The 13,155-nt window shown below is 55.8% G+C and overlaps 1 protein-coding gene across 5 annotated transcripts in view; it reads left to right on the forward strand.

Annotated features, from left to right (window-relative positions):
* STARD10 (StAR related lipid transfer domain containing 10) overlaps positions 1–13,155 on the forward strand; it is a 28,219-nt gene that overhangs the window by 11,143 nt on the left and 3,921 nt on the right. For all 5 annotated transcript variants that reach the window (XM_090134194.1, XM_090134195.1, XM_090134196.1 and 2 more), the window contains 3 exons: positions 3,206–3,353; positions 12,012–12,115; positions 12,213–12,330. In XM_090134194.1, the coding sequence (XP_089990320.1) occupies positions 3,212–3,353; positions 12,012–12,115; positions 12,213–12,330 (364 nt within the window). In that variant the 5' untranslated portion in view covers positions 3,206–3,211. The remainder of the gene's footprint in view (positions 1–3,205; positions 3,354–12,011; positions 12,116–12,212; positions 12,331–13,155) is intronic.

Below are 13,155 nucleotides of genomic sequence, written 5' to 3' on the forward strand. Positions count from 1 at the left end.
CATCTATGCAATGCTGCATCCATGCAACGCTCCATCCATGCAACACTGCATCCATGCATGCAAACCTCCATCCCTGCAATGCCCCATCCATGCAATGCTCCATCCATGCAACACTGTGTCCATGCAACGCTCCGTCCATGCACGAAATGCTCCATCCATGCATGCAACACTCCATCCATGCATGCAACGCCCCATCCATGCAATACTGCGCCCATGCAACGCTCCATCCATGCATGGAACACTCCATGCATGCAACGCTCCACCCATGCAACGCCCCATCCATGCAATGCTCCATCCATGCATGCAACACTCCATGCATGCAACGCTCCATCTCTGCATGCAATGCTCAATCTCTGCAAACCTCCATCCATGCAACGCCCCATCCATGCAACACTGCATCCATGCAATGCTCCATCCACACAATGCTGCATCCATGCAACGCTCCATCCGTGCAACGCTTCATCACTGCATATCTCCATCCATGCAACACCTCATCCATGCAACACCGCCTCCATGCAACGCTCCATCCATGCATGCAATGCTCCATCCATGCAACGCCTCACCCATGCAACACTCCACCCATGCAACGCTCCACCCATGGAACGCTGCATCCATGCAACTCTGTGTCCATGCAACGCCCCACCCATGCAATGCTGCATCCATGCAATGCTCCATCCAGGCAACACTCCACCCATGCAATGTTCCATCTATGCATGCAACGCTCCATCTATGCATGCAATACTGCATGCATGCAACACTCCATCCACGCAATGGTCATCCATGCAACACTGCATCCATGCAACGCTCCATCCATGCAAGTCTCCTCCATGCAATGCTCCATTTATGCATGCAACGTTCCACCCATGCAATGCTGCATCCATGCAACGCTCCATCCGTGCGACACTGCATCTGTGCATGCAACACTCAATCCCTGCAAAGCTCCACCCCTGCAAAGCTCCATCCATGCAATTCTGCATCCATGCAACGCTCCGTCCATGCAACACTGCATCCATGCAACGCTCCATCCATGCAACACTGTGTCCATGCAACGCTCCGTCCATGCACGAAATGCTCCATCCATGCATGCAACACTCCATCCATGCATGCAACGCCCCATCCATGCAATACTGCGCCCATGCAACGCTCCATCCATGCATGGAACACTCCATGCATGCAACACTCCACCCATGCAACGCCCCATCCATGCAATGCTCCATCCATGCATGCAACACTCCATGCATGCAACGCTCCATCTCTGCATGCAATGCTCAATCTCTGCAAACCTCCATCCATGCAACGCCCCATCCATGCAACACTGCATCCATGCAATGCTCCATCCACACAATGCTGCATCCATGCAACGCTCCATCCGTGCAACGCTTCATCACTGCATATCTCCATCCATGCAACACCTCATCCATGCAACACCGCCTCCATGCAACGCTCCATCCATGCATGCAATGCTCCATCCATGCAACGCCTCACCCATGCAACACTCCACCCATGCAACGCTCCACCCATGGAACGCTGCATCCATGCAACTCTGTGTCCATGCAACGCCCCACCCATGCAATGCTGCATCCATGCAATGCTCCATCCAGGCAACACTCCACCCATGCAATGTTCCATCTATGCATGCAACGCTCCATCTATGCATGCAATACTGCATGCATGCAACACTCCATCCACGCAATGGTCATCCATGCAACACTGCATCCATGCAACGCTCCATCCATGCAAGTCTCCTCCATGCAATGCTCCATTTATGCATGCAACGTTCCACCCATGCAATGCTGCATCCATGCAACGCTCCATCCGTGCGACACTGCATCTGTGCATGCAACACTCAATCCCTGCAAAGCTCCACCCCTGCAAAGCTCCATCCATGCAATTCTGCATCCATGCAACGCTCCGTCCATGCAACACTGCATCCATGCAACGCTCCATCCATGCAACACTGCATCCATGCAACGCTCCATCACTGCAAATCTCCATCACTGCAAATCTCCATCCATGCAACACCCCATCCATGCAACACTGCATCCATGCAACTCTGCGTCCATGCAATGCTCCACCCATGCAATGCTCACTCATGCAATGCTCCATCCATGCAATGCTGCATCCATGCAATGCTCCACCCATGCAACACCGCATCCATGCAATGCTCCATCCATGCCTGCAACGCTCTGCCCATGCAACACTGCATCCATGCAACGCTCCATCCATGCAACACTCCATCCCTGCGAAGCTCCATCCCTGCAATTCTCCACCCATGCAACACTGCATCCATGCAACGCTCCATCCATGCAACGCTCCATCCATGTGACGCTGCATCTATGCATGCAACGCTCCATCTCTGCAAATCTCCATCCATGCAACACCCCATCCATGCAACACTGCATCCATGCAACTCTGCGTCCATGCAATGCTCCACCCATGCAATGCTCACTCATGCAACACTCCACCCATGCAACGCTGCATCCATGCAATGCTCCATCCAGGCAACACTCCACCCATGCAATGCTCCATCTATGCATGCAACGCTGCATCTATGCATGCAATACTGCATCCATGCAACACTGTGTCCATGCATGCAACACTCCATCCCTGCAAAGCTCCATCCCTGCAATGCTCCACCCATGCAATGCTGCATCCATGCAACACTCCGTCCATGCAACACTGCATCCATGCAATGCTCCACCCATGCAACACTGCGTCCATGCAATGCTCCACCCATGCAACACTGCATCCATGCAATGCTCCACCCATGCAACACTGCATCCATGCAATGCTCCACCCATGCAACACTGCGTCCATGCAATGCTCCACCCATGCAACACTGCACCCATGCAACGCTCCATCCATGTGACGCTGCATCTATGCATGCAACACTCCATCTCTGCAAATCTCCATCCATGCAACACCCCACCCATGCAACACTGCATCCATGCAACTCTGCGTCCATGCAATGCTCCACCCATGCAATGCTCACTCATGCAATGCTCCATCCATGCAGCTCTGTGTCCATGCAATGCTCCATTTATGCATGCAACGCTCCACCCATGCAACGCTGCACCCACGCAACGCCCCAGCCGTGCATGCAGTGTCCCACCCATGCAACACCGCATCCATGCAACTCCCCACCCATGCAGCCCCCACCCCAACCCCCAGCCGTTCCCATCTCCCTGACCCCCGCGCCCTGCAGTGCAGGATGGAGTGCAGGGAGGTGGCGGCGGCGACGCTGTACGACGTGCTGCACGACTCCGAGTACCGCAGCCAATGGGACACCAACGTCATCGAGAGCTTCGACATCGGCCGCCTGACCGCCAACGCTGACGTGGGATACTACGCATGTGAGGGGGTGGGGGTGGGGGTGCCTGTGGGTGTCGGTGGGTGGCCTGTGGGTGAGACTGGGTGTCCTAATGGGTGATAATGGGTGTCCTGTGGGTGATACTGGGAGTCCTATGGGTCGTAATGGGAGTCCTATGGGTCATACTGGGTGCCTATGGCTGATACTGGGTGCCCTGTGGGTGATACTGGGTGTCCTATGGGTGATACTGGGTGCCCTATGGGTTGTAATGGGAGTCCTGTGGGTGATAACGGGGTCCTATGGGTGCCGGTGGGTGGCCTGTGGGTGAGACTGGGTGTCCTATGGGTGATACTGGGAGTCCTGTGGGTGATAATGGGGGCATGTGGGTCATACTGGGTGCCCTATGGGTCGTAATGGGAGACCTATGGGTGATACTGGGTGCCTATGGGTGCCAGTGGGTGTCCTGTGGGTGAGACTGGGTGTCCTAATGGGTGATACTGGGTGTCCTGTGGGTGATACTGGGTGCCTATGGGTGCCGGTGGGTGTCCTGTGGGTGAGACTGGGTGTCTTAATGGGTGATACTGGTTGTCTTGTGGGTGATACTGGGTGTCCTATGGGTGATAATGGGAGTCCTATGGGTCATACTGGGAGTCCTATGGGTGATACTGGGTGCCTATGGGTGCCGGTGGGTGGCCTGTAGGTGAGACTGGGTGTCCTATGGGTGATACTGGGAGTCCTGTGGGTGATACTGGCAGACCTATGGGTCGTAATGGGAGTCCTATGGGTGATACTGGGTGCCTATGGGTGATACTGGGTGCCCTGTGGGTGATAGTGGGTGTCCTATGGGTCATACTGGCAGACCTATGGGTCGTAATGGGAGTCCTATGGGTGATACTGGGTGCCTATGGGTGCCAGTGGGTGGCCTGTGGGTGAGACTGGGTGTCCTAATGGGTGATAATGGGTGTCTTGTGGGTGATAACGGCGGCCTGTGGGTGATACTGGGTGCCCTATGGGTGATAATGGGAGTCCTATGGGTCATACTGGGAGTCCTATGGGTCATACTGGGTGCCTATGGGTGATAATGGGAGTCCTGTGGGTGATAATGGGTGCCCTATGGGTCATAATGGGAGTCCTGTGGGTGAGAGTGGGAGCCTATGGGTGATACTGGGTGCCATATGGGTCGTAATGGGAGTCCTGTGGGTGATACTGGGTGATAATGGGTGATACTGGGTGCCCTATGGGTCATATTGGGAGTCCTATGGGTGATACTGGGTGCCTATGGGTGCCAGTGGGTGTCCTGTGGGTGAGACTGGGTGTCCTAATGGGTGATACTGGGAGTCCTGTGGGTGATAATGGGGGACTATGGGTGATACTGGGAGTCCTATGGGTCATACTGGGTGCCCTATGGGTGATAATGGGAGTCCTATGGGTCATACTGGCAGACCTATGGGTCGTAATGGGAATCCTATGGGTGATACTGGGTGCCCTATGGGTCGTAATGGGAGTCCTGTGGGTGATAACGGGGTCCTATGGGTGCCAGTGGGTGGCCTGTGGGTGATACTGGGTGTCCTAATGGGTGATACTGGGAGTCCTGTGGGTGATAATGGGGGCATGTGGGTCATACTGGGTGCCCTATGGGTCGTAATGGGAGACCTATGGGTGATACTGGGTGCCTATGGGTGCCAGTGGGTGGCCTGTGGGTGATACTGGGTGTCCTAATGGGTGATACTGGGTGTCCTGTGGGTGATACTGGGCGCCTATGGGTGCCACTGGGTGTCCTGTGGGTCATACTGGGAGTCCTATGGGTGATACTGGGTGTCCTGTGGGTCATACTGGGAGTCCTATGGGTGATACTGGGTGTCCTATGGGTGATACTGGGAGTCCTGTGGGTGATAATGGGGGCCTGTGGGTGATACTGGCAGACCTATGGGTAGTAATGGGAGTCCTATGGGTGACACTGGGTGCCCTATGGGTGATGATGGGAGTCCTATGGGTGATACTGGGTGCCCTATGGGTGATAATGGGAGTCCTATGGGTGATAATGGGAGTCCTATGGGTCATACTGGGTACCCTATGGGTGATAATGGGAGTCCTATGGGTGATAATGGGAGTCCTATGGGTCATACTGGGTACCCTATGGGTGATAATGGGAGTCCTATGGGTCATACTGGGTGCCCTATGGGTGATAATGGGAGTCCTATGGGTGATAATGGGAGTCCTATGGGTCATACTGGGTACCCTATGGGTGATAATGGGAGTCCTATGGGTCATACTGGGTACCCTATGGGTGATAATGGGAGTCCTATGGGTCATACTGGGTACCCTATGGGTGATAATGGGAGTCCTATGGGTCATACTGGGAGCCCTATGGGTGATACTGGGTGCCCTAATGGGTGATACTGCATGCCTTGTGGGTGATACTGGGCGCCTATGGGTCATACTGGGAGTCCTATGGGTGATACTGGGGTGCCTATGGGTGCCAGTGGGTGGCTTGTGGGTGATACTGGATGTCCTAATGGGTGATACTGGGTGTCTTGTGGGTGATAGTGGGTGCCCTATGGGTGATAATGGGAGTCCTATGGGTCATACTGGGAGTCCTATGGGTGATACTGGGTGCCTATGGGTGCCGGTGGGTGGCCTGTAGGTGAGACTGGGTGTCCTATGGGTGATACTAGGAGTCCTGTGGGTGATACTGGCAGACCTATGGGTTGTAATGGGAGTCCTATAGGTGATAATGGGAGCCTATGGGTGATACTGGGTGCCCTATGGGTGATAGTGGGTGTCCTATGGGTGATACTGGGAGTCCTATGGGTGATACTGGGTGCCTATGGGTGCCAGTGGGTGGCCTGTGGGTGATACTGGGTGTCCTAATGGGTGATAATGGGAGTCCTGTGGGTGATAATGGGGGCACTATGGGTGCCAGTGGGTGGCCTGTGGGTCATACTGGGTGCCTTATGGGTCATACTGCGAGTCCTATGGGTGATACTGGGTGCCTATGGGTGCTGCTGGGTGGCCTGTGGGTGAGACTGGGTGTCCTATGGGTGATACTGGGAGTCCTGTGGGTGATAACGGGGGCCTGTGGGTGATACTGGGTGTCCTATGGGTCATACTGGGTGCCTATGGGTGCCGGTGGGTGTCCTGTGGGTGAGACTGGGTGTCCTAATGGGTGATACTGGTTGTCTTGTGGGTGATACTGGGTGTCCTATGGGTGATAATGGGAGTCCTATGGGTCATACTGGGAGTCCTATGGGTGATACTGGGTGCCTATGGGTGCCGGTGGGTGGCCTGTAGGTGAGACTGGGTGTCCTATGGGTGATACTGGGAGTCCTGTGGGTGATACTGGCAGACCTATGGGTCGTAATGGGAGTCCTATGGGTGATACTGGGTGCCTATGGGTGATACTGGGTGCCCTGTGGGTGATAGTGGGTGTCCTATGGGTGATACTGGGTGCCCTATGGGTCGTAATGGGAGTCCTGTGGGTGATAACGGGGTCCTATGGGTGCCAGTGGGTGGCCTGTGGGTGAGACTGGGTGTCCTAATGGGTGATAATGGGAGTCCTATGGGTGATACTAGGTGCCTATGGGTGATACTGGGTGCCCTATGGGTGATAATGGGTGCCCTCTGGGTCATACTGGGAGTCCTGTGTATGATACTGGGTGTCCTAATGGGTGATACTGGGAGTCCTGTGGGTGATAAAGGGTGTCCTATGGGTGATACTGGGTGATAATGGGTGCCTATGGGTGATAATGGGACTCCTATGGGTGATACTGGGTGACCTGTGGGTTATACTGGGTGTCCTATGGGTCGTAATGGGAGTCCTGTGGGTGATACTGGGTGCATGTGGGTGATACTGGGTGCCCTGTGGGTGATAATGGGAGTCCTGTGGGTGATAATCGGGGCCTATGGGTGATACTGGGTGCCTATGGGTGGCCTGTGGGTGATACTGGATGTCCTAATGGGCGATACTGGGAGTCCTGTGGGTGATAATGGGGGTCCTGTGGGTGATACTGGGAGCCCTGTGGGTGATACTGGGTGTCCTATGGGTCATACTGGGTGCCTTATGGGTCATACTGGGAGTCCTATGGGTGATACTGGGTGCCTATGCGTGCTGGTGGGTGTCCTGTGGGTTATACTGGGTGTCATAATGGGTGATACTGGGTGTCTTGTGGGTGATACTGGGTGCCCTATGGGTGATAATGGGAGTCCTATGGGTGATACTGGGAGTCCTATGGGTGATACTGGGTGCCTATGGGTGCCGGTGGGTGGCCTGTAGGTGAGACTGGGTGTCCTAATGGGTGATACTGGCAGACCTATGGGTTGTAATGGGAGTCCTATGGGTGGTTCTGGGTGCCCTGTGGGTGAGACTGGGTGCCCTGTGGGTGATAGTGGGTGTCCTATGGGTGATACTGGGTGTCCTATGGGTCATACTGGGTGCCTTATGGGTCATACTGGGAGTCCTATGGGTGATACTGGGTGCCTATGGGTGCCGGTGGGTGTCCTGTGGGTGAGACTGGGTGTCTTAATGGGTGATACTGGGTGTCTTGTGGGTGATACTGGGTGCCCTATGGGTGATAATGGGAGTCCTATGGGTCATACTGGGAGTCCTATGGGTGATACTGGGTGCCCTGTGGGTGATACTGGCAGACCTATGGGTCGTAATGGGAGTCCTATGGGTGATACTGGGTGCCTATGGGTGATACTGGGTGCCCTGTGGGTGATAGTGGGTGTCCTATGGGTGATACTGGGTGCCCTATGGGTCGTAATGGGAGTCCTGTGGGTGATAACGGGGTCCTATGGGTGCCAGTGGGTGGCCTGTGGGTGACACTGGGTGTCCTAATGGGTGATAATGGGAGTCCTATGGGTGATAATGGGGGCCTGTGGGTGGTTCTGGGTCTCCTGTGGGTGATACTGGGAGCCTATGGGTGCCGGTGGGTGGCCTGTGGGTGAGACTGGGTGTCCTGTGGGTGCCTATGGGTGCCAGTGGGTGGCCTGTGGGTGATACTGGGTGTCCTAATGGGTGATACTGGGTGTCTTGTGGGTGATAACGGGTGCCTATGGGTGATACTGGGTGCCCTGTGGGTGATAATGGGAGTCCTGTGGGTGATAATCGGGGCCTATGGGTGATACTGGGTGCCTATGGGTGCCAGTGGGTGGCCTGTGGGTGATACTGGGTGTCCTAATGGGTGATACTGGGAGTCCTGTGGGTGATAATGGGGGTCCTGTGGGTGATACTGGGAGTCCTGTGGGTGATACTGGGTGTCCTATGGGTCATACTGGGTGCCTTATGGGTCATACTGGGAGTCCTATGGGTGATACTGGGTGCCTATGGGTGCCAGTGGGTGTCCTGTGGGTGAGACTGGGTGTCCTATGGGTGATACTGGGAGTCCTGTGGGTGATACTGGCAGACCTATGGGTTGTAATGGGAGTCCTATGGGTGATAATGGGAGCCTATGGGTGATACTGGGTGTCCTATGGGTGATACTGGGTGTCCTATGGGTGATACTGGGAGTCCCATGGGTGATACTGGGTGCCTATGGGTGCCAGTGGGTGGCCTGTGGGTGATACTGGGTGTCCTAATGGGTGATAATGGGAGTCCTATGGGTGATAATGGGTGCCCTCTGGGTCATACTGGGAGTCCTGTGTATGATACTGGGTGACCTATGGGTGATACTGGGAGTCCTGTGGGTGATAAAGGGTGTCCTATGGGTGATACTGGGTGATAATGGGTGCCTATGGGTGATACTGGGTGACCTGTGGGTTATACTGGGCGCCTATGGGTGCCACTGGGTGGCCTGTGGGTGATACTGGGTGCCTATGGGTGCCAGTGGGTGGCCTGTGGGTGATACTGGGTGTCCTAATGGGTGATAATGGGAGTCGTATGGGTGATACTGGGTGCCCTATGGGTGATACGGGGAGTCCTATGGGTGATACTGGGTGCCTATGGGTGAGACTGGGTGTCCTAATGGGTGATAATGGGAGTCCTATGGGCGATACTAAATGCCTATGGGTGATACTGGGTGCCCTATGGGTGATAATGGGTGCTTTCTGGGTCATACTGGGAGTCCTGTGGGTGATAAAGGGTGTCCTATGGGTGATACTGGGTGACCTGTGGGTTATACTGGGTGTCCTATGGGTCATACTGGGTGCCTTATTGGTTGTAATGGGAGTCGTATGGGTGATACTGGGTGCCATATGGGTCATACTGGGACTCCTATGGGTCGTAATGGGAGTCCTGGGGGTGATCCTGGGTGTCCTGTGGGAGATACTGGGTGCCCATGTGTGCTAGTAGGTGATAATGGGTGTCGTATGGGTGCTAATGGATGTCCTATGGGTTGTAATGGGAGTCCTATGGGTGATACTTGGTGCCTATGGGTCATACTGGGTGCCTTATGGGTTGTAATGGGAGTCCTATGGGTGATACTGGGTGTCCTATGGGTGATACTGGGCGCCTATGGGTCATAATGGGTGCCCTATGGGTGATAACGTGTGCCTATGAGTGATAATGGGAATCCTATGGGTGAGACTGGGTGTCTATGGGTGATACTGTGTGCCCTGTGGGTGATACTGGGTGTCCTATGGGTCATACTGGGTGCATATGGGTCATACTGGGTGTCCTATGGGTCGTAATGGGAGTCCTGTGGGTGATACTGGGTGCCTATGGGTGATAATGGGTGCCCTGTGGGTCGTAATGGGTGTCCTGTGGGTGATACTGGGCGCCTATGGGTGATACTGGGTGCCTTATGGGGGACACTGGGAGCCCTATGGGTCGTAATGGGAGTCCTATGGGTGGTAATGGGGGCCTATGGGTGCTAATGGGTGTCCTATGGGCCGTAATGGGGTCACGCACCACATACCCTATGGGGTCACTCTGGGTGCCCTATAGGGTCAGTCTGGGTGCCCTATATGCCCCCACTGGGTGCCCTATGGGGTCACACACCACACACCCTATAGGATCACACTGGGTGCCCTATGGGTTACATTGGGTGCCCTATGGGGTCACACACCACCTGCCCTATAGGGTCACTCTGAGTGCCCTATAGGGTCAGTCTGGGTGCCCTATATGCCCCCACTGGGTGCCCTATGGGATCACACACTATGTGCTCTATGGGGTCACTCTGGGTGCCCTATGGGGTCACACACCACATACCGTATGAGGTCACACACCATGTGCCTTATGGGGTCACTCTGGGTGCCCTATGGGGTCACACCCCACGTGCCCTATAGGGTCACACTGGGTGCCCTATGGAATCACACACCATGTACCCTACAGGATCACACTGGGTGCCCTATAGGGTCAGTCTGGGTGCCCTATATCCCCCCACTAGGTGCCCTATGGGGTCACACACCATGTACCCTATAGGACCACACTGGGTGCCCTATGGGGTCACACACCACGTACCCTATGGGGTCACTCTGGGTGCCCTACAGGATCACACTGGGTGCCCTATGGGGTCATTCTGGGTGCCCTATAGGATCGCACTGGGTGCCCTATGGGGTCACTCTGGGTGCCCTATAGGTTACTCTGGGAGCCCTATGGGGTCACACACCACCTGCCCTATAGGATCACACTTGTTGCCCTATGGGGTTACATTGGGTGCCCTATGGGGTCACACATCACATGCCTTATGGGGTCACACTGGGTGCCCTATGGGGTCACACACCACATACCCTATAGGGTCACACCGGGTGCCCTATGGGGTTATTCTGGGTACCCTATGGGGTCACACCGGGTGCCCTATGGGGTCACACACCACCTGCCCTATAGGATCACACTGGGTGCCCTATGGGGTCACTCTGGGTGCCCTATGGGTTACTCTGGATGCCCTATGGGGTCACACACCACGTACCCTATAGGGTCACACCGGGTGCCCTATGGGGTCATTCTGGGTGCCCTATGGGGTCACCCTGGGTGCCCTATATCCCCCCACCGCCAGCCCTACAGTCCGACCCCATCCGCCCCACCCGCTCCCATTTTACCCTATGTCCTCCCACTGGCTGCCCTATAGGGCCGTCCCCATTCCCTACGACCCTCACCCTAAAAACCCCCACTCTAAATCCCCCCTATAGGATCACATTGGGTGCCCTATGGGGTCACACACCATGTACCCTATAGGATCACACTTGGTGCCCTATGGGGTTACCTTGGGTGCCCTATGGGGTCACACATCACATGCCTTATGGGGTCACACTGGGTGCCCTATGGGGTCACACACCACGTACCCTATAGGGTCACACCGGGTGCCCTATGGGGTTATTCTGGGTACCCTATGGGGTCACACTGGGTGCCCTATAGGATCACACTGGGTGCCCTACAGGATCACACTGGGTGCCCTATGGGGTCACACTGGGTGCCCTATGGGGTCATTCTGGGTGCCCTATGGGTTACTCTGGGTGCCCTATGGGGTCACACACCACATACCCTATAGGGTCACACCGGGTGCCCTATGGGGTCACCCTGGGTGCCCTATGGGGTCACACACCACATACTCTATAGGGTCACACCGGGTGCCCTATGGGGTCATTCTGGGTGCCCTATGGGGTCACACTGGGTGCCCTATATCCCCCCACCGCCAGCCCTACAGTCCGACCCCATCCGCCCCACCCGCTCCCATTTTACCCTATGTCCTCCCACTGGCTGCCCTATAGGGCCGTCCCCGTTCCCACCCTAAAAACCCCCACCCCAAATCCCCCCTTTACCCAGGGAAGTGCCCGAAGCCCCTGAAGAACCGCGACGTGGTGACGCTGCGCTCCTGGCTGCCCATGGGCGACGACTTCATCATCATGAATTACTCCGTCAAGCACCCCGTGAGCGAGACGGGGTGGCTGTAGGGTGGCTGTAGGGTGGCCTATAGGGTGACCTATAGGGTGAGGGAGTTGAGTGCCCCGTTGCTGTGCCCTACAGAGGTACCCACCCAGGAAGGATATGGTGAGGGCGGTGTCGCTGCGCACCGGGTATCTGGTGAGGGGGACGGGGGAACGGAGCTGCTGCATCACCTACCTGGCACAGGTCGACCCCAAAGGTAATGGGGTCGGTGATGGGGGAATGGGGTGGGGATGGGATGGGATGGGATGGATGGGGGTTATGAGATGGGATGGGGTAATAGGAGGGGAGGGGATGGGATGGGATGGGATGGGATGGGATGGGATGGGATGGGATGGGATGGGATGTATGGGGTAATAGGATGGGATAGGGGTAATGGGATGGGATGGGGGTGATGGGAGAGGATGGGGTAATAGGAGGGGATGGGATGGATGGGATGGGATGGGATGGGATGGGATGGATGGGGTAATAGGATGGAATATGGGTAATGGGATGGGATGGGGGTGATGGGATGGGGGTACTGGAGTGGGATGGATGGGGGAATGGAGCTGCTGCATCACGTACCTGGCACAGGTCGACCCCAAAGGTAATGGGGTCGGTGATGGGGGAACGGGTGGGATAGGGGTTATAGGATGGGGTGGGGATGGAGATGGGATGGGATGGATGGGGGTTATGGGATGGGATGGGGTAATAGGAGGGGATGGGATGGGATGGCATGGGATGGATGGAGTTTATAGGATGGAATGGGATGGGATGGGATGGGGATAATGAGAGGGGATGGGATGGGGATGGAATGTATGGGGGTACTGGGATGGGATGGGGTAATAGGATGGGATGGGATGGGATGGGATGGGATGGGATGGGATGGGATGGGATGGGATGGGGTAATAGGAGGGGATGGGATGGGATGGGATGGGATGGGGTTTATAGGATGGGATGGGGGATGGGGGAACGGAGCTGCTGCATCACCTACCTGGCACAGGTCGACCCCAAAGGTAATGGGGTCGGTGATGGGGGAACGGGT

This window comes from Phasianus colchicus, chromosome 1 (genome assembly GCF_987193195.1).
Source record: "Phasianus colchicus chromosome 1, bPhaCol1.hap1.1, whole genome shotgun sequence".
NCBI lineage: Eukaryota > Metazoa > Chordata > Aves > Galliformes > Phasianidae > Phasianus > Phasianus colchicus.